The following is a 21341-nucleotide window of genomic DNA, read 5'->3' as shown; positions in this document are numbered from 1 at the left end:
CGCCGGGCTATAAGGAGCACTGAATGGCGCGTTTCCCTGATTCTCTTGATCACCTGTGGTAACAGAGATACAGGAGGAAATGCATATAGCGGACGGCTGGGCCACGTCCGGGCAAGCGCGTCCCTGTCCTTCGAAAAGAACGTCGGGCAGTGAGCATTGTCTTGTGACGCAAAAAGGTCGACTTCCGCTTTGCCGAAAAGGCACCATAATAACTGGACTGTTTGGGGGTGCAGGGACCATTCTCCCGGGGGAACGTTGTCCCTGGACAGTCTGTCTGGGCTGTCGTTCAGGTGACCCGGCACATGTGCAGCTCTCAGTGAGCGCAGATGGTGCTGAGACCAAACGAGGAGGCGTTCCGCCAGATTGCAGAGGTTCCTGGATCTGACGCCGCCCTGGCGATTTAAATAGGACACCACAGACATGTTGTCCGAACGGACTAGAACATGGTGGTCCTGAATGAGCGGGAGGAAGGGTTTCAGCGCGTTCTCGACCGCTATCATTTCCAGACAGTTTATATGGAGGAGTTTTTCCCGGTCTGACCACAGGCCGAAGACTGGTCTGCCCTCGAGGGTGGCGCCCCAACCTGCGTTGAACGCATCCGTCGAGATGACCTTCCTGTATGAGACCGCCCCCATAGTCACTCCCCTCTGGTACCAGTCGGCCGCTGACCAGGGCTACAGAGCTGTGATACAGCTCTGAGTCACTCTGATCCGCTCGCGACCCAACCTCCAAGCTCGGTGTGGCACACGCGCGGCCAGCCAGTGCTGTAGCGGGCGCATGCGTAGTAAACCTAGCTGGAGTACCGCCGAGGCTGAAGCCATCAAACCTAGCATCCTCTGGAATTTTTTCAGAGGGGAAACGCTGCCCCTCTGAAAACAGGCGAGCCGTCATGGTCACTGAGTCCAGTTCTATTCCTAAAAAGGAAATTGACTGACTGGGCAGTAATGAGCTCTTGGTCCAGTTGACCGTGAGACCTAGGCATTTCAGATGGCTGAGAAGCGCAGTTCTGTGAGATAATAGCTCTGTCTCTGACTGTGCTAGAATCAACCAATCATCCAGATAGTTAAAAATTCGCACGCCCTGAGTTCTCAAGGGGGCGAGAGCCGCGTCCATGCACTTCGTGAAAGTACGGGGTGCTAGGGACAGGCCGAACGGCAGGACGGTGTATTGATAAACCCGATCGTCGAAGGCGAATCTCAAGAATGGCCTGTGACGGGGTATTATCTGAATCTGGAAATAGGCATCTTTCAGATCGAGAGATATAAACCAGTCGCCCTGGCGAATGTGCGCGAGGAGTTGTCTGGTTGTAAGCATTTTGAACGGTCTTTTCATAAGAGCTTTGGTCACATGCCTCAAATCCAGTATGGGTCTGAGTCCCCCGTCCTTCTTGGGCACGAGAAAATAACGGCTGTAAAAGCCTGACTCGCTCAGAGAAGGCGGTACCGGTTCTATGGCCCCTTTGCACAGCAGTTTTGTTATTTCTGAGCGAAGTAGGTGTGCTACTTCTGCTTTCACTGTCGTCGCGGTCCGCGCTCGAAACCGAGGGGGGCGGCAAGCGAAAACTGTAACGCATAACCCTGATTTATAGTGCTTAGCACCCACTTCAATACCCCTGGGATGTTTTCCCATGCTTTTATATGTGCAGCTAAGGGTAGAATGGACTCCGGGCTCTGGTCGCCGCGCTGTGCGGGCTCGAGAGACTGAACCGGAGGAGCGGGCGCAGCGCGCGCTCTGTGTGCTTATATGGGGTGGCTCGCTGAAAACAGTGACAGGCTGTTTCATATGCAGCTTCCCGATTACTGTGAATGGGGGAGCTTTGTGATCACATTGTGATGCGCGAGCGGCGCCTTGAGAGGCGTGCAGGCTTGTAAGCGCGGGCGCTCGTGGGCGGACGCGTAACTTACAACCTTAGATTGACCGGCATGAGCTTGCGCTTTGTGGCGTGCGTTTAACAGCACTGGTGAAGCGCGAGTTAGTAAGCGTGAGCGCTTGTGAGCGGGCACGAGACTTACGTTTATATTGTGGCTCATGTGGGACTGCGCACTGTGTTGCGCGCGCAGATTGGACGTGTGACAGAACGGGCAGATAGAAGATGTGTGCACGTGGGCACACCTGTTATGGGCAACATGCGAGCAGCATTTGCCTGCTTCATGAGAGTGGGCTCTATGTGAGACACGGGAAGTGTTGTGTTTACATGTAGGGGTGAACACTGGGTTGTGGGCACTTTTACTACACATAAAACACCTTCGGTGAGCCGGATAACCAGATAACTTGCTCTTTATGATATTTCTCTGGGTCGCCGTAAAAACGGCGTTTGTGTGCAGACGAGCGGGTTGTGTAACCGACTCGTTGACTGTTAAATGATCCACTGCAGTAGCCTGAGATGAGGGGACTGACAGGGCTAGAAGTTTTGGCGGTGGTCCGGCCGCGGCGAGACACAACCATCTTTTTCCTCCTGATGGTGCTAGGAGGGCTTCGCGTGCTCAGGTGTCAACGCGATCCTCGGCCGAGGCCCTCGTGGGGGGTGCGGCCTGCTGCGGTTAGCTGAGCGCGATCTAGGGCGGCCGCCCTGTCACTGCGAAGACTGGCTGTTCTGTCTGGGCTGAGCAGGGCGCTGCGTGGCGGCTCGTGCAGGCGGCTGGTCACGTGAGCAACCTGTAGCGGAGCTAGTGCGACGCGGCAGGAACAGGTTCATGGCTTGCGACGTTTTCTGTACCTCAGAAAAACGTTCGACGATCCCGTTCACTGCTGGGCCGAAGAGACCGGAGGGTGAGAGAGGGGCACGAGGAAAACGGATCACTCAGACTCAGCCAGCGTCAGCCAAAGGTGCCTCTCAGTTACAGTTAACGAGGCCATGCATCTCCCCAGGGCCTGGGCCGCAGACTTGGTAGCACGAAGGGAGAGATCCGTCGCGCTCCTCAGGTCCGTAACGGCAGCTGGGTCCCGGCCTTTCTCGTCCCACTCACGGAGGAGATAGGCTTGGAGAATTTGTAGAACAGCCATGGAGTCCAGGGCAGAAGCTGCTTGTCCGGCGGCAGCGTATGCGCGACCGACAAGGGCAGATGTGGTCCTGCAGGCTTTAGATGGTAGGGCAGACTTTGAGCGCCATCTCGCGGAGGGCGGGCAAAGGTGCGCTGCGACAACTTCCTCGACCTTTGGAATGGAGCTGTATCCCTTCTTGGCGGCGCCGTCCACTTGGGAGAGCGACGCGGAGACAGAGGAATGAAGCCTCGCGGAGAAAGGGGCATTCCACGATTTAGCCAGTTCTGAGTGCAGCTCAGGGAGGAAGGGCGCGGGCCTGGAAGCGGGCGCTTGACGGCGGCGACTCTGAAGAAAGCAGCCATCAAGCCTGTTGGGGGCGGGCTCCTGAGGCGGTGACCACTCGAGCCCGAGGCGGTCGATGGCCTGTGACAGGAGGCGCATCAGTTCGGCTTCCGCTCCAGTGCGTGTTCTCCTAGACTCCTGAATAGAAGAGGAGGCGGAGCGTTGAGAGCTCGACCAGTCCTCGCTATCTGAAGCTAGGATGGAACAGCTATCTCCTGCGGCGGGTCCATCCGTGTCGTCCTCAGACTCGACGGCAGGGCGGGCCGTAGCCGGCGGCTGCGCGTCGGTGAGAAGAGGCGGGGAGGACGTCGGCGAGGCTCGAGGGAGGGACTCCGGCGAGCGCGTCGCGGCGGCGGCGGCAGGCTCCTGCGGCCTTTGTGAACGCCGCTTCTTTTTCCTGCGCGGTGCAGCAAAGGGCGGAGAGATAGCTTCGTCCTGGAAGGCTTCGAGTCGAGCCCGCAGGGTCGACATCGGAAGATCCACACAGTGCTCACATCCTCCCGAAGAGAGGGCAAGAGCAGCATGTTCCTGTCCCAGGCAGAGAGCGCATATAACGTGGCGGTCTCCGACGCTGAGAGGGGCTCTGCACGAGCCGCAAGTGGACCAAGGCATCTTTAAAAAGACGCTCGTGCTCTTTTAGATGCTCGGATTTGCAATGAGAAAAGGATTCAACGCCGGATAGCGTAGCTCACATCGGAAGGCTGAAGGTAGCGAAGGCGGCCGGCTTCCTCAGTCACTGTCCTAGCTGGCTTTGTCGCTGTTTCAACGGCGGCGGCTTCTGAAGGTCCAGCGATGCGAGCAGCTTCGCTGAAGAGATCAAAATCAGAGAATCAGCCTCCGAGCCCCGCTTATATACGCTAAGCCACGCCCATTCTGGCGGGCTAGGACGCGGCAAGGGCGCGAGCGCCCTTGATTGGACGTGACGTCACGTCGGGCTCACTGGTAGGCTGTGCAGTTCCCGCAGGGCAGCCTATGAGCGCGCTAGAATGCCCGCTCTAGGTCTGCTAGCTGCTGCACTACGTTGACAACATATACAAAATTAAGGATAATTTCAATATCTTGAGAAGATAAATCTTTCCCGTAGCGTAAGCTAAACTTACGCAATACGAGAGAACCTCTCGTAAGAGAACCACACACGCACTTTGGGACCGCTCCGAGCAAGGTTGTCTGGCCACGAGACTGCATCGGACATCTTTCAGTCTGTAAACATTATGACACATATAATATAGAATACATGCATTTCTAACCTTTCAGGATGAATGGCAAATTAATTTATTGTCATTTTCCAGGACAGGTGTCATATTTATTTTTATTCATGTTCTTTGAAGGGGAGATACAAACTGTACAATTAGAGAGAAAGAGTGAGTAAAGTTTGTATCCTCCTTCAAAAAGAACAAGAGAAGAACATTTCACACCTTCAAAACATCCATTCACTCAACATCCCCACCCCCACTGCCTCAAATCTCTGAATCTCCCAGTGCAAAAAAATGTCTTTAATGTAGTTTTTTTTTTACATAAATAATCATAAATCTCAAATACCTGCAACATTATCTACATAAATATCTACAAATAATAATGACATTGAATTAAATAAAAAAGATTAGAATTATTACATGAATCGTTGAATTAATTAAAACGAAGGAATTAATAAATTAAATAACCTCGGGTGAGCATTATTTTTCTAATAATTCAACGGCCCGTCGTCAGTTAGGCTATTCCTTACTTATTTTGTCATGCAAATGAGACAAAAGCACACTCACTCTTTAAAACACGTCATGCCACTTTTTCTGTCGAGGAGCTGGCCTGTTACCCTCATTTGATGGCCAAACTCCTGTGCTAGCAAGTTTTTTCAGCCTTGAAATCCAGTCAGCATCTGACATGGCTTTATGTGATTTGGGGGAGCTAGGTTAAATCGGTTTGGACAAAACTACTATTAATAAAAATTATTTCTTAAAAAAAAAAAAGCACACACGACATATTCAAATATACAATTACATTTTGCGTTTTTACCTGTTGTCCGAAAAATTCGTTAAAGTTACCGAAAAATGTTTTGCAGTCCTCCGTTAAAATGATGCTGCCTGACCTCCGTGAAAGTGATGCTCGACGTCTGAACTTTTTTACCTCTGACACGCCCCTGAGGATATGTCATTACTTCGTACATCTTCGACTCAGTTAGGCAACTTGATTGACACTTGGCTAGCTTCCTGACTTAACCTAGCGGTGATAAGCGTGAACGTGCCATCGACATTTCCTTGTACTCTGATTGGTCAAATGTTGAAAATGATAAGAAAAAAAATCAAGATTGGCGCTCTCTGATTGGCTGCAAATGTTATAGCACGTCGACGTGATTGGCTGTGGCGTTCAACATTGTTCAACATCATCCCCATTTTGTCGGACTATCCTTCGGCAGCTGGCGTTCAGGTCGCAGTCTCCCCTGGAGGCGTGGGTTCGAATCCCACTTCTGACAAACCTAACCTTTGGTTGCGGGCTCAAGCTAGAGTCTTTAACCCTCTGGCAAGTTTACCCAGAAATGCATTCATGTTGACAAAGCACTGCATTTCAGTTCATGCTAGAGTTAACCAAACATTACAGTAACACTGACCTGCATTACATGGACTTTAAAGTAACACTTTAGTGCAATGTATGGGATTCGGTGGCATTTTCGTGCAGTTTCTTGGAATTTCAAGTCGTGACATTTCATGAAATTGGACATGTTTATAGAATGGGATCCAACAGAATTTCAAAGAATACCACGTTCTGATGTTTACCGGAAGAAGAACTTGTTTATGAAAGGCTGTTCATGTCTTCTTTTTTTTTCTTTTTAGGGGGAGTATGCGATGTGATTCTTGGAGTCTGACTGTGATGTCATGGTCTGAAATTTTGGGGATGCAGTAGAGTTTCATGGCAAGGATTCTTGGAAATTTCTTGGAATTGAATGTCATGGGTTTTGGGGGCATGGGGTGGAGTGTCATGGCATAAGATTCAAGGAATGTCATGCAAAACATTACATTAGCATTGACAAGACATGTCATTGGAACGAAAGAATTATATTAGCCTCAACAAAACATTGTAACAACACTGACGCATATTACATGAATATGAGAGTAATACTATTACTGAATTTGTTCAACATTAGTCCTACAAAAACACTGGACCTCAATTACATTGCATATGAAGGACTGGACAAACGCACAGAAGGGAATGCAAAAAGCAGCTCTTTCATTTACACTCTCCCGTGTATCAAAAAGCACCACTCTGCCCCGTGTGAGGCTCGAACTCACGACCTTCAGATTATGAAACTGACGCGCTGCCTAACTGCGCCAACGAGGCATGTGCTGTGGCTAGGGTGAGCGGTGCAGCACTAGCTTCCAGATCATCTGCCATTCGGTGCAGCTGCAAAAGTACTGCTCACCCTCAGCCATCACGTCAGGATGGCCGAGCGGTCTAAGGCGCTGCGTTCAGGTCGCAGTCTCCCCTGGAGGTGTGGGTTCGAATCCCACTTCTGACAAACCTAACCTTTGGCTGCGGGCTCAAGCTAGAGTCTTTAACCCTCTGGCAAGTTTACCCAGAAATGCATTCATGTTGACAAAGCACTGCATTTCAGTTCATGCTAGAGTTAACCAAACATTACAGTAACACTGACCTGCATTACATGGACTTTAAAGTAACACTTTAGTGCGATGTATGGGATTCGGTGGCATTTTCGTGCAGTTTTCTTGGAATTTCAAGTCGTGACATTTCATGAAATTGGACATGTTTATAGAATGGGATCCAACAGAATTTCAAAGAATACCACGTTCTGATGTTTACCGGAAGAAGAACTTGTTTATGAAAGGCTGTTCATGTCTTCTTTTTTTTTTCTTTTTAGGGGGAGTATGCGATGTGATTCTTGGAGTCTGACTGTGATGTCATGGTCTGAAGTTTTGGGGATGCAGTAGAGTTTCATGGCAAGGATTCTTGGAAATTTCTTGGAATTGAATGTCATGGGTTTTGGGGGCATGGGGTGGAGTGTCATGGCATAAGATTCAAGGAATGTCATGCAAAACATTGCATTAGCATTGACAAGACATGTCATTGGAACGAAAGAATTATATTAGCCTCAACAAAACATTGTAACAACACTGACGCATATTACATGAATATGAGAGTAATACTATTACTGCATTTGTTCAACATTAGTCCTACAAAAACACTGGACCTCAATTACATTGCATATGAAGGACTGGACAAACGCACAAAAGGGAATGCAGAAAGCAGCTCTTTCTTTTACACTCTCCCGTGTATCAAAAAGCACCACTCTGCCCCGTGTGTGGCTCGAACTCACGACCTTCAGATTATGAGACTGACGCGCTGCCTAACTGCGCCAACGAGGCATGTGCTGTGGCTAGGGTGAGCGGTGCAGCACTAGCTTCTAGATCATCTGCCATTCGGTGCAGCTGCAAAAGTACTGCTCACCCTCAGCCATCACGTCAGGATGGCCGAGCGGTCTAAGGCGCTGCGTTCAGGTCGCAGTCTCCCCTGGAGGTGTGGGTTCGAATCCCACTTCTGACAAACCTAACCTTTGGCTGCGGGCTCAAGCTAGAGTCTTTAACCCTCTGGCAAGTTTACCCAGAAATGCATTCATGTTGACAAAGCACTGCATTTCAGTTCATGCTAGAGTTAACCAAACATTACAGTAACACTGACCTGCATTACATGGACTTTAAAGTAACACTTTAGTGCGATGTATGGGATTCGGTGGCATTTTCGTGCAGTTTTCTTGGAATTTCAAGTCGTGACATTTCATGAAATTGGACATGTTTATAGAATGGGATCCAACAGAATTTCAAAGAATACCACGTTCTGATGTTTACCGGAAGAAGAACTTGTTTATGAAAGGCTGTTCATGTCTTCTTTTTTTTTCTTTTTAGGGGGAGTATGCGATGTGATTCTTGGAGTCTGACTGTGATGTCATGGTCTGAAGTTTTGGGGATGCAGTAGAGTTTCATGGCAAGGATTCTTGGAAATTTCTTGGAATTGAATGTCATGGGTTTTGGGGGCATGGGGTGGAGTGTCATGGCATAAGATTCAAGGAATGTCATGCAAAACATTGCATTAGCATTGACAAGACATGTCATTGGAACGAAAGAATTATATTAGCCTCAACAAAACATTGTAACAACACTGACGCATATTACATGAATATGAGAGTAATACTATTACTGCATTTGTTCAACATTAGTCCTACAAAAACACTGGACCTCAATTACATTGCATATGAAGGACTGGACAAACGCACAAAAGGGAATGCAGAAAGCAGCTCTTTCTTTTACACTCTCCCGTGTATCAAAAAGCACCACTCTGCCCCGTGTGTGGCTCGAACTCACGACCTTCAGATTATGAGACTGACGCGCTGCCTAACTGCGCCAACGAGGCATGTGCTGTGGCTAGGGTGAGCGGTGCAGCACTAGCTTCTAGATCATCTGCCATTCGGTGCAGCTGCAAAAGTACTGCTCACCCTCAGCCATCACGTCAGGATGGCCGAGCGGTCTAAGGCGCTGCGTTCAGGTCGCAGTCTCCCCTGGAGGCGTGGGTTCGAATCCCACTTCTGACAAACCTAACCTTTGGCTGCGGGCTCAAGCTAGAGTCTTTAACCCTCTGGCAAGTTTACCCAGAAATGCATTCATGTTGACAAAGCACTGCATTTCAGTTCATGCTAGAGTTAACCAAACATTACAGTAACACTGACCTGCATTACATGGACTTTAAAGTAACACTTTAGTGCGATGTATGGGATTCGGTGGCATTTTCGTGCAGTTTTCTTGGAATTTCAAGTCGTGACATTTCATGAAATTGGACATGTTTATAGAATGGGATCCAACAGAATTTCAAAGAATACCACGTTCTGATGTTTACCGGAAGAAGAACTTGTTTATGAAAGGCTGTTCATGTCTTCTTTTTTTTTCTTTTTAGGGGGAGTATGCGATGTGATTCTTGGAGTCTGACTGTGATGTCATGGTCTGAAGTTTTGGGGATGCAGTAGAGTTTCATGGCAAGGATTCTTGGAAATTTCTTGGAATTGAATGTCATGGGTTTTGGGGGCATGGGGTGGAGTGTCATGGCATAAGATTCAAGGAATGTCATGCAAAACATTACATTAGCATTGACAAGACATGTCATTGGAACGAAAGAATTATATTAGCCTCAACAAAACATTGTAACAACACTGACGCATATTACATGAATATGAGAGTAATACTATTACTGCATTTGTTCAACATTAGTCCTACAAAAACACTGGACCTCAATTACATTGCATATGAAGGACTGGACAAACGCACAAAAGGGAATGCAGAAAGCAGCTCTTTCATTTACACTCTCCCGTGTATCAAAAAGCACCACTCTGCCCCGTGTGAGGCTCGAACTCACGACCTTCAGATTATGAGACTGACGCGCTGCCTAACTGCGCCAACGAGGCATGTGCTGTGGCTAGGGTGAGCGGTGCAGCACTAGCTTCCAGATCATCTGCCATTCGGTGCAGCTGCAAAAGTACTGCTCACCCTCAGCCATCACGTCAGGATGGCCGAGCGGTCTAAGGCGCTGCGTTCAGGTCGCAGTCTCCCCTGGAGGCGTGGGTTCGAATCCCACTTCTGACAAACCTAACCTTTGGCTGCGGGCTCAAGCTAGAGTCTTTAACCCTCTGGCAAGTTTACCCAGAAATGCATTCATGTTGACAAAGCACTGCATTTCAGTTCATGCTAGAGTTAACCAAACATTACAGTAACACTGACCTGCATTACATGGACTTTAAAGTAACACTTTAGTGCGATGTATGGGATTCGGTGGCATTTTCGTGCAGTTTTCTTGGAATTTCAAGTCGTGACATTTCATGAAATTGGACATGTTTATAGAATGGGATCCAACAGAATTTCAAAGAATATCACGTTCTGATGTTTACCGGAAGAAGAACTTGTTTATGAAAGGCTGTTCATGTCTTCTTTTTTTTTCTTTTTAGGGGGAGTATGCGATGTGATTCTTGGAGTCTGACTGTGATGTCATGGTCTGAAGTTTTGGGGATGCAGTAGAGTTTCATGGCAAGGATTCTTGGAAATTTCTTGGAATTGAATGTCATGGGTTTTGGGGGCATGGGGTGGAGTGTCATGGCATAAGATTCAAGGAATGTCATGCAAAACATTACATTAGCATTGACAAGACATGTCATTGGAACGAAAGAATTATATTAGCCTCAACAAAACATTGTAACAACACTGACGCATATTACATGAATATGAGAGTAATACTATTACTGCATTTGTTCAACATTAGTCCTACAAAAACACTGGACCTCAATTACATTGCATATGAAGGACTGGACAAACGCACAAAAGGGAATGCAGAAAGCAGCTCTTTCATTTACACTCTCCCGTGTATCAAAAAGCACCACTCTGCCCCGTGTGAGGCTCGAACTCACGACCTTCAGATTATGAGACTGACGCGCTGCCTAACTGCGCCAACGAGGCATGTGCTGTGGCTAGGGTGAGCGGTGCAGCACTAGCTTCTAGATCATCTGCCATTCGGTGCAGCTGCAAAAGTACTGCTCACCCTCAGCCATCACGTCAGGATGGCCGAGCGGTCTAAGGCGCTGCTTTCAGGTCGCAGTCTCCCCTGGAGGCGTGGGTTCGAATCCCACTTCTGACAAACCTAACCTTTGGCTGCGGGCTCAAGCTAGAGTCTTTAACCCTCTGGCAAGTTTACCCAGAAATGCATTCATGTTGACAAAGCACTGCATTTCAGTTCATGCTAGAGTTAACCAAACATTACAGTAACACTGACCTGCATTACATGGACTTTAAAGTAACACTTTAGTGCGATGTATGGGATTCGGTGGCATTTTCGTGCAGTTTTCTTGGAATTTCAAGTCGTGACATTTCATGAAATTGGACATGTTTATAGAATGGGATCCAACAGAATTTCAAAGAATACCACGTTCTGATGTTTACCGGAAGAAGAACTTGTTTATGAAAGGCTGTTCATGTCTTCTTTTTTTTTCTTTTTAGGGGGAGTATGCGATGTGATTCTTGGAGTCTGACTGTGATGTCATGGTCTGAAGTTTTGGGGATGCAGTAGAGTTTCATGGCAAGGATTCTTGGAAATTTCTTGGAATTGAATGTCATGGGTTTTGGGGGCATGGGGTGGAGTGTCATGGCATAAGATTCAAGGAATGTCATGCAAAACATTACATTAGCATTGACAAGACATGTCATTGGAACGAAAGAATTATATTAGCCTCAACAAAACATTGTAACAACACTGACGCATATTACATGAATATGAGAGTAATACTATTACTGCATTTGTTCAACATTAGTCCTACAAAAACACTGGACCTCAATTACATTGCATATGAAGGACTGGACAAACGCACAAAAGGGAATGCAGAAAGCAGCTCTTTCATTTACACTCTCCCGTGTATCAAAAAGCACCACTCTGCCCCGTGTGAGGCTCGAACTCACGACCTTCAGATTATGAGACTGACGCGCTGCCTAACTGCGCCAACGAGGCATGTGCTGTGGCTAGGGTGAGCGGTGCAGCACTAGCTTCCAGATCATCTGCCATTCGGTGCAGCTGCAAAAGTACTGCTCACCCTCAGCCATCACGTCAGGATGGCCGAGTGGTCTAAGGCGCTGCGTTCAGGTCGCAGTCTCCCCTGGAGGCGTGGGTTCGAATCCCACTTCTGACAAACCTAACCTTTGGGTGCGGGCTCAAGCTAGAGTCTTTAACCCTCTGGCAAGTTTACCCAGAAATGCATTCATGTTGACAAAGCACTGCATTTCAGTTCATGCTAGAGTTAACCAAACATTACAGTAACACTGACCTGCATTACATGGACTTTAAAGTAACACTTTAGTGCGATGTATGGGATTCGGTGGCATTTTCGTGCTGTTTTCTTGGAATTTCAAGTCGTGACATTTCATGAAATTGGACATGTTTATAGAATGGGATCCAACAGAATTTCAAAGAATACCACGTTCTGATGTTTACCGGAAGAAGAACTTGTTTATGAAAGGCTGTTCATGTCTTCTTTTTTTTTCTTTTTAGGGGGAGTATGCGATGTGATTCTTGGAGTCTGACTGTGATGTCATGGTCTGAAGTTTTGGGGATGCAGTAGAGCTTCATGGCAAGGATTCTTGGAAATTTCTTGGAATTGAATGTCATGGGTTTTGGGGGCATGGGGTGGAGTGTCATGGCATAAGATTCAAGGAATGTCATGCAAAACATTGCATTAGCATTGACAAGACATGTCATTGGAACGAAAGAATTATATTAGCCTCACCAAAACATTGTAACAACACTGACGCATATTACATGAATATGAGAGTAATACTATTACTGCATTTGTTCAACATTAGTCCTACAAAAACACTGGACCTCAATTACATTGCATATGTAGGACTGGACAAACGCACAAAAGGGAATGCAGAAAGCAGATCTTTCATTTACACTCTCCCGTGTATCAAAAAGCACCACTCTGCCCCGTGTGAGGCTCGAACTCACGACCTTCAGATTATGAGACTGACGCGCTGCCTAACTGCGCCAACGAGGCATGTGCTGTGGCTAGGGTGAGCAGTGCAGCACTAGCTTCCAGATCATCTGCCATTCGGTGCAGCTGCAAAAGTACTGCTCACCCTCAGCCATCACGTCAGGATGGCCGAGCGGTCTAAGGCGCTGCGTTCAAGCTGGGGAACAATAGTCCAACAAAGGTGGGGAAGAAGGGAAGAAAAGGGGGAAGGAAGAAAAAGAGAGGGGGAAGAAGAGAAAGAAAAAATGAAGAAAAGAAAGGCTGAAATTTGATGTTCAAAGATATACCTTCATTAGCATAGGTCTTATGATACATTTTCCGGTTTCTTCGTGTGTGAAAATCACGCATTTATATTACACTGTTTTCTATTGCAGGTGTTCACCAAGACCGGGGTTCGAATCCAGCTAAAGACAACTTTTTGTCATATGTATTATTTGAATAAATAATCAATATTTTTGAATGCATACTGTTCCAGAATAAATAATCAATATTTTTGAATGCATACTGTTCCAGTGTTAATAAAATATACATATTTAATTTGTTTGTTGTGTTTTTTGATATTCTATCATGAAAAATAATGTTATTTGCATTATTATGCAATGAAGAAAGATGCAAATCATTAAATAGTAACTAATATGAAGAATGTCTGTCACAAGAATAACAAAATGTACAAATTATCTTTTTAAATACAAATGTTATATTGGTGCAGTGTACTGATGAAATATTGTGTTATATGAAAGTAAATGAGCACATTCTGTTATAATAAAGTAAAAGAAAATAAGCTAATTTTTTAATGCATACTTTTCCAGTGTTAATAAAATATACATATGTAATTTGTTTGTGTTTTTTTTATATTCTTTTATAAAAATATATAATTGCCAATAAAAAGTGATATTATTTAGTAGTTGTTGTATTATTATTGATCTAATTAAGCATTTTTTTAGGTTACATTCAAACAAGAAACTTGCAAAACTGTTATTTGTAATGAACAAAATGCAACCCATTAAATAGTTACTAATATGCTGAAAATGTCAATCACAAGAATAACAAAATGTACAAATTATCTTTTTATATACAAATGTTATATTGTTGCAGTGTACTGATGAACTAGTGATATATGAAAGTCAAAAAGAAATCACTTGCCAATTTGTTTTTATTTTCCAATCATGCCAACAGAACAGTAATGAATATTAATATGTTAAATACTGGTAACATGTTTTAAAAATAAATAAATAAAATGAAAAGTTAAATAGGTTTTCAAAAACAAGAAATAAAAAGTTAAAATGTTAAATAACGTTAAAAAAACAAAATTAAATAATATACAACACAAGTATTAACTATTTAAACAACTGTTCACACTATATACATGATGCTATATACTGTACATGAAAATATATACATTATTTGGGAATGGTTCTGCGCATTTCCTCTAACCACACCTCTTTTGTAACAGTCTCAGTCTGTGGGCAGTACACCCTGCCCCTGTACTGGCTATGACCTGTTGCACTTGTTTTATATTGCCCACATTTTTTGCAAGTGTTGGCCGCAACTGTTCTCCTGTAGGGTCTCTTGGGCATGGCGCCTGGATTGGCAGCTGGTGCAGCGGGTAAGCGACTGCCCTGTACAGCTGTTGGCTGTAACAGTGGCTGTATCATTTGCATCCCCTGGACCATTGGGATGCCCTGGATCATTTGAACTCCCTGGATCATTGGCACACCCTGAAACATTGGCACACCCTGGAAACCTGGTGCTGATGGTATGAGTATATTTGGGACCATCTGCAGTGATGCTCCAGGTGCTGATGGTGTCAGCAACATCTGACTCTGCGCTGGTGCCTTGGGTCTGAGAGGGGGTCGCCCAACAGAAGTCTGCCTCTGCTTTGCCTGACCAGCTGTGCTCTCTGGTAGCTTGTACTGGTGCTGCTCCCCTGGTTGTTCTGGCTCAGTCCGTAGACGTTTGGCAACCTGGAGAGGCTCTGGAGCTTCAGGGAGGGGCTGAGGCAACTGAATACCCTGAAGCAGCACAGACAGCTCCTGCTTTTTCTGTCTTCTGTTATACCACTGAATCAGGGTATTCTGGTTAACCTCCACCAGCTGCATCGATGTTCCTCCCATCACCAAGCTGTTGCCCAGTACAAGCTGCCTTATCCTGCGATAGTCTTGCAGGATCAGAGACCATCTTGACAGGGCTCCCTTGCCTTTTCTTTTAGGGCTTGGGTGGACAGTGCAAAGTCTGATGAAGATGGTCTCCACCAGACGGCAACAGTCAGGCCACTGAGCAGGTGAGCTGCTTGCACCCAGCACACATCTGGTGGTGCTCTCGACACCAGGGTGAGTGGGCCTCTTCGGGACTTTGAAGCGTCCACTCAGCAGTCTCTTTCGGCATCGACTGTCATACACCACCCGTTCCTTGTCCCGGTCATCCAGGTTCTGCCAAAGAGCAATAATGGTGTTGGCTTCCTGGTTGGTCAGGCTGAGGGCTGTGTGGGCCCGGAGATCCACCAGATATTCTGCCAGCTGGTCCACATGTTGATAACCCGGGACATTTTGGTAGTCAACAGCCTATTAAAAAACACAAACACGCAATACAATTATTACATCACATCTGTCTAATGCATAATTCCATAACTGATTGTGTTATTTTCCTGTTTATCACCGTAAAGCACTGTATAGTACAAAGCAGAGAGCCCCATTCTTGACATTTTCTTAACATGTTCTTTACAAAGCACCAAATAAATAAAGATGACTTGACTTGATGTGTATTTGCAGCTTACAAATGAATTTAGGCTGTACTTTTACATTTAAAATATGTGGAAAGTCTGTATTTAAAGCACTGGATGTTAATTCATCATAATTATTCTAGTTAATTTGAAAGACATGCAAAGGACTGGTATTTACCGTCTCTTCTTCACCATCATCCTGACCAGCATCCTCTGGATCTGAGGGGAGAGTTGAAACAGATGTTTCAGAGGGAACAGGTGTGACGGCAGTCCCTGAGGGTCCAGGTGATGAAGGAGACTGTGTGAGGCCAAGTTTGGGGTCAGGGACCAGTGGAGGGGATGTGGAGCCCAGTACAGGTGTGGCACTGCTGGTGACCAGGGTGGAAGAACCCAGTGTCAGTGTGGAAGAGGGCGGTGACAGAACAGCCTCCGGATCTGCTATTGTGTGATCCTCGCTGATGTCACAGAAGCCCTCATCTTCATCTCGCTCCTCCACACTGAGGTCCTCAATGAGCTCTGCTGTCTGCTCAGAGTCAGGATTCATGTCCTGCAGTGCCTGACCAGTCTGCTGGAACAGATACTGCACTCCAATGAGCTCACCTGAAATAAAAACAATAAACAAACAGAAATTAAATAGAATGTTGTGTATCATATTTGATACATTAGGCTTTTGTAGTAGGCTAGCTCATATAGTGTGAGAATATAGAGCTCATCGTCAAGGAGAAAAAAAAAACTGTTTTATTCAGAGGCCCAACACGTTTAATTATGGGGGCAAAACATGAAATGAAATGCAATACAATGGTGACTGAGAGAAAAGTCTGATGATAATTTTGATATTTACATGTAACATGGTTTTCTAATCAAGTGAACCCAAGCTGTCATTACATATTTATTACATATTACAGTCATTACATATTACTAACAATATAAAAGTTATTCTTACAATTACTTTATAAAAATCAGTAAAGGTTTCACAGTGAAAAGAAACGTGAAGCACGAGCTGAAGGTGGACACTTTTACAATTATATTAAAAGACTATAATCAATCAGACGACAGAGGCCATGTTTCCTGAAAAGTTTTGACCATGTTGATCATTTAGAGGCCTTTAGAAACTTGCATATCAATTATGATACAATCGACTCTATAGGATTAAATCTGACATATAGACGGAGGTTACACAGAAATTGCAAGTTGATAAAATAAAAAATATATACAATAATTCTCACCGGTGTAACATGCAGGGGGACAAAACGTGGGGACCACTTTCCTGCCAAACAGCTTTTCATAATTGCCGTTTACACAGTGAACAAGTTCTCCTGTGTAGCTGCGCAAAGCTGATGGCTCCGATGACAGGGAAACAGCCTCCCGGTCCTGGTTCCACCGGTGTAGACCCTCCAGCAGATAAATCTGAAAGTTCAGACTGTTTGCACTGGTCCCTGTAAATAGACACAACAGTGTTTAGGGGGTGTTAAAGAAACATACAAAACACTTAATGCTCTTTCTTTACACATGCACAGTGTGTGTGACAAAGACAATACCTGGGATGAAACGGTTTAGGTGTAAATGAAAGGACTCGAGAGAAGTGGAGCCTCTGGCACATCTGTAGGTCTTCAGAAGAACGCCTCCCTTGTTTAGACTCCCTGTCTCTGTATAGAGCACAACACCAGGGGGGTCTTGAATGCATTTCACATGCTTCTTCTGGACATTCCAGATGTGCTCCATCCTTTCTCGGTCCAGGAGAGGAACACCCAGGGAGTCTTTGCCCTTGCTGCTCAGGAGCTCTGTGAGCAGCCGCTCAAGGAGAAGGATGGTAGTCTCCTCTCCACAGGTCCTCCTCCGGCAATGGAGTGCCAGCTCATCCCTGGTAAGATGCTTGTTGACATCTTCATCTGTCAGCGCAGGCCAACCCTGGGATAACAACAGCTCTCTCTTTGCTTTGCGAAGCATAGAAACATCAGCCGCATCCCACTCAAAAATGCACGCTGACAGCTGTGACATGAAGATGGGATACAGCTGATGGGCATCAGTTGTACACCCCACGGCAATCCTGCGCATAAAATGCCAGATGTCCAAGCGAATCATGAGATCAGGCCAACCTCTGAATCTGGTTTTCAGCTTGGTCTCACCCACATCAGTGCAGCAGCCACAGTCCACATACAAAACAGCAGGTGGATCCACACTAGCCTGCTGGTACCTCTTCACCAGACCATCGACCATCATGTCCAGTCCTGCTCCTTCCTGTGCTGTCAGCACACTCATGAGCACCTGACCAAACTCATTGCCAACAGAGGTAAGCCAGAGTCCCGTTCCCCTTGCCGTCCCAGCCAGCTTCTTAGTGATCTGCAGTAGATGACAGGAAGCATGCAATGTAATGAAACATCACACCATGTAGAATATGATACTCATGCTCTGATAATGATATAACAGTAAACACCATAAATGAACAAAAATCCCCTGCTAACCTTTTTAGTGGAATCCATTTTCAAGACTGAACCATACGTGGATGTTATCCTTGCATGGATTTCATCCAGTCTTGTCAGGATGTCTTGGCTGTACACGGTGAGCAGCCACTTGCAGCTTGGCACCACTGTAGGCTCTGGGGGTTCCTGGAATGGTATTTGCAACACCCCGGGTCGTTTGAGGAAGTCCACACATTGGGTGGTGTACCGGGCCATACGCTGGAGCCACTCCTCGCTGTGGTTCTCACGCAGCTGTTTGATGACCCGCGTGGGACTGTTGCCTAGGCCACGCTCACGCAGGAGCCGAATGACTCTCATATCACAGGCATACCTTAGGAAAAGCAAAATCCACACATTCATATATTTTACATGTTTGATTTGTAAAATATTTGCAAATATATGTGATGATGGTCTATCAACTGGATGTGGAATGAAAGTGTACTTACTTCCGCGTGAGGATGACCCGAAATTCAGAGCGATGACCCAGATCCAGCTGTTGCAGGACAGTCTGACTCCAGGACACATGCGAGGCTTTACATTTGGTACAGATGAGGGTTTCTGTGACCATGTTGTACATCCTATCGATGTCCAGAACCTGCCGTGCCCTTTTGTGCAGACCGCCTCCTGTTAGCTGATGCTGCCCGCAAGCAGAATTGGGACAGACAGCCTTGATCTTCCACAGCTTGTACGGCATCCACAGCAACAGAGCATGACAAAAAAATCTGTCTGGAGCTGGAGCCTGGTTATAAATAAGTGCTGGCTGTGGTGGGTAATACCAGAGCTGTAGGTTGTCTCGAAGCTCTGGTTTTCCCTTGGGCCCCATTTTAAAAAGCCTGCTGGCAATCCACCTGTGGTCCTCTGGCGGCAAGGTCTCCGACCACAAACGATGCAGTCGAACTGCAGATGGAGCTTGCAATGACGCCCCGGAAGGAGCAGTCTGTGAAGGAAAAAGAAAAAAACATTTAGTCTAGCAGGTCATTTATTTAATTAGCGCTTTATCTATCCAAGTCTACCCTCACATAAAATAGAAAATATTGGATGTCAATTACGTACTTAAGGTAATAGAATATAATTGGTACATTTGTTCCAAATGTTTTCAGAATTGTGTCAGCTGCTAGCGCTATTTTGTGCGACTCTAGTGAGTTGTGACAGTTAATATGCAAAATAAATTATTTTAGACCAATAGAATTTGAAATTGCTTACCGAGACAATACCGCAAGACTCAGGACTGGTCACATCTGCAGTGGTTCTGGGGACAGAGGCTGGAACTCCAGGATCTTGTGTCTGTAAAATCATGCAGTGAAATATAATAGATTTTGTATATATAACAAGAGAAACAGTCAAACATACCTGTCCAATAATTGTAACTCATCCTGGATGGAATTATACAATGCTGTTCAAAAGTCTGGGGTCAGTAAGTTTATTTTATGTTTTTGAAAGAAGATTAAAATACAGTCAAAAACAGTTATACTGGGAAATAATATTGCTGCTTATTTTAATGTATTTTCAAATGTATTTATTAATGTGTCATTGCTGAAAAAAAGTCTCAATTTACTGAACACACAAACTTTTGAACAGTACTGTACATAAAATCTATTTAATTCAAAGAGTATATAGTACTGTTATTACTTCATTATTGTAAGATTTCCTGGAATACAAGATATGTGTGCACAGGAGTGGAATGTGTATTCATAGAATGCAATGTGGATTATGCCAGTACTTACAGAGACAGTGGTGCTTGGTGTAGGGGCACTGGACACTGCTGTGCTGGGTTGGTCATCAACCTGAGATGGTCTCCTAGACACACTTAGATTTGGCTTTGCGGCAGAAATGTGGGACCCACCAAATCTTGGCTTGGTAAACTAAAATAGGGCAAAACAATTTCAACTAAATGACAAAATAAGCTGTAACAGCACAGTGGCAGAAAATATAATTACATTTTTGGTAAATGAGAAAATATCTGTTGTTTCAATATTTCATATAACTAAATTAACTGCTTTCTTGCTGTACATTTGTTCATATTACAACCCTCTGCTACTTATATAGATTGAAGCAAGCACAGTTAGAATAGAAAAATGAGTGGGAAGACATTGCTAGAATGTGAGTATTATTGTAATTCAACAGGTACCTTTTAAAAATGACATTGATTCAAAACTAGTTTGCACATAGCTTGTAAGATAAAGTGTTTATTAACAGTAATTAAGGTTATACTTGAAAGTAGATGCATGATGACTGAATTAATAATACATGTATTAATAAAAATGTTATTACCATTGACAAACTTGGTATTATCCTAGATGTCACAGATGCAGTAGGCCGTGGCTGGGGCTGGAGTCGAGGCTGAGGTTGACTCTGCTCCATGACCTCCTGTGCTGGTCCAGTAGCGGCAGACTGTTGCTCCACAACCATTGGTGCTTGTCCAGTAGAGACTGTGGCCTGCTTAAGACAACCAAAAAAGACATCAGCTTCAATCACTTTTGAACGAGAAACATTTATTCAGTAAATTATTATTATTATTATGTTTTAATACTTGCAACATCTTCACATTGTTACCTTTTGAGTGTGAAAACCACACGTGCACTTTGGGACCTCTCTGAACAAGGTCGTCTGGCCGCGAGACTGCATCGGACATTTTTCAATCTGTAAACATTATGACACATGTCATATACACAATACATGCATTTCAACTAAACCGGAATGGCAAACTAATCTACTGTCATTTTCCATGACGTGTGTCATATTTATTTTTATTCATGTTCTTTGAAGGGGAGATACAAACTGTAAAATTAGAGAGAAAGAGTGAGGAACATTTCACACGGTAACTTTGAAGTACTGGACTTTAAAGTAACACTTTAGTGCGATGTATGGGATTCGGTGGCATTTTCGTGCAGTTTTCTTGGAATTTCAAGTCGTGACATTTCATGAAATTGGACATGTTTATAGAATGGGATCCAACAGAATTTCAAAGAATACCACGTTCTGATGTTTACCGGAAGAAGAACTTGTTTATGAAAGGCTGTTCATGTCTTCTTTTTTTTTCTTTTTAGGGGGAGTATGCGATGTGATTCTTGGAGTCTGACTGTGATGTCATGGTCTGAAGTTTTGGGGATGCAGTAGAGTTTCATGGCAAGGATTCTTGGAAATTTCTTGGAATTGAATGTCATGGGTTTTGGGGGCATGGGGTGGAGTGTCATGGCATAAGATTCAAGGAATGTCATGCAAAACATTGCATTAGCATTGACAAGACATGTCATTGGAACGAAAGAATTATATTAGCCTC

The 21341-nt window shown here is 45.1% G+C and overlaps 1 protein-coding gene and 5 non-coding genes across 6 annotated transcripts; 1 reads left to right on the top strand and 5 right to left on the bottom strand.

Annotated features, from left to right (window-relative positions):
- Positions 1-9707: 9707 nt before the first annotated feature.
- trnam-cau (transfer RNA methionine (anticodon CAU)) lies at positions 9708-9781 on the bottom strand. Its single transcript has one exon. It is a non-coding gene; the product is annotated as a tRNA-Met (tRNA).
- A 968-nt stretch (positions 9782-10749) lies between these two features.
- On the bottom strand, positions 10750-10823 carry trnam-cau (transfer RNA methionine (anticodon CAU)). The gene has a single exon. It is a non-coding gene; the product is annotated as a tRNA-Met (tRNA).
- A 968-nt stretch (positions 10824-11791) lies between these two features.
- Positions 11792-11865, bottom strand: trnam-cau (transfer RNA methionine (anticodon CAU)). Its single transcript has one exon. It is a non-coding gene; the product is annotated as a tRNA-Met (tRNA).
- Positions 11866-11960: 95 nt separating this feature from the next.
- On the top strand, positions 11961-12043 carry trnal-cag (transfer RNA leucine (anticodon CAG)). Its single transcript has one exon. It is a non-coding gene; the product is annotated as a tRNA-Leu (tRNA).
- A 790-nt stretch (positions 12044-12833) lies between these two features.
- trnam-cau (transfer RNA methionine (anticodon CAU)) lies at positions 12834-12907 on the bottom strand. Its single transcript has one exon. It is a non-coding gene; the product is annotated as a tRNA-Met (tRNA).
- Positions 12908-17105: 4198 nt separating this feature from the next.
- Positions 17106-20863, bottom strand: LOC130092361 (uncharacterized). Its single transcript, XM_056260204.1, has 7 exons — positions 20615-20863; positions 20333-20497; positions 19786-19923; positions 19265-19345; positions 18508-18998; positions 18065-18392; positions 17106-17942 (listed from the first exon to the last, which is right to left on the bottom strand). Exons 1-7 carry the CDS (start codon positions 20684-20686, stop codon positions 17106-17108), a joined length of 2112 nt encoding a protein of 703 aa, XP_056116179.1. The 5' UTR covers positions 20687-20863.
- Positions 20864-21341: the final 478 nt, after the last annotated feature.

Source organism: Rhinichthys klamathensis, unplaced genomic scaffold, assembly GCF_029890125.1.
Source record: "Rhinichthys klamathensis goyatoka isolate OS25496 unplaced genomic scaffold, OSU_Roscu_1.1 h1tg000176l_1, whole genome shotgun sequence".
Lineage (NCBI taxonomy): Eukaryota > Metazoa > Chordata > Actinopteri > Cypriniformes > Leuciscidae > Rhinichthys > Rhinichthys klamathensis.
The sequence above is the reverse complement of the archived record's forward strand: the minus strand, read 5'-3'. Positions and strand labels throughout refer to the sequence as shown.

Coding starts and splice junctions, on each gene's coding strand:
- LOC130092361 (XM_056260204.1), bottom strand. CDS start 20,686: ATGCAGTCTCGCGGCCAGACGACCTTGTTCAGAGAGGTCCCAAAGTGC. Junction 19,346..19,785: donor CACCAAGCACCACTGTCTCT/GTAAGTACTGGC, acceptor ATGATTTTACAG/ACACAAGATCCTGGAGTTCC. Junction 18,393..18,507: donor CGGGTCATCCTCACGCGGAA/GTAAGTACACTT, acceptor GCTTTTCCTAAG/GTATGCCTGTGATATGAGAG.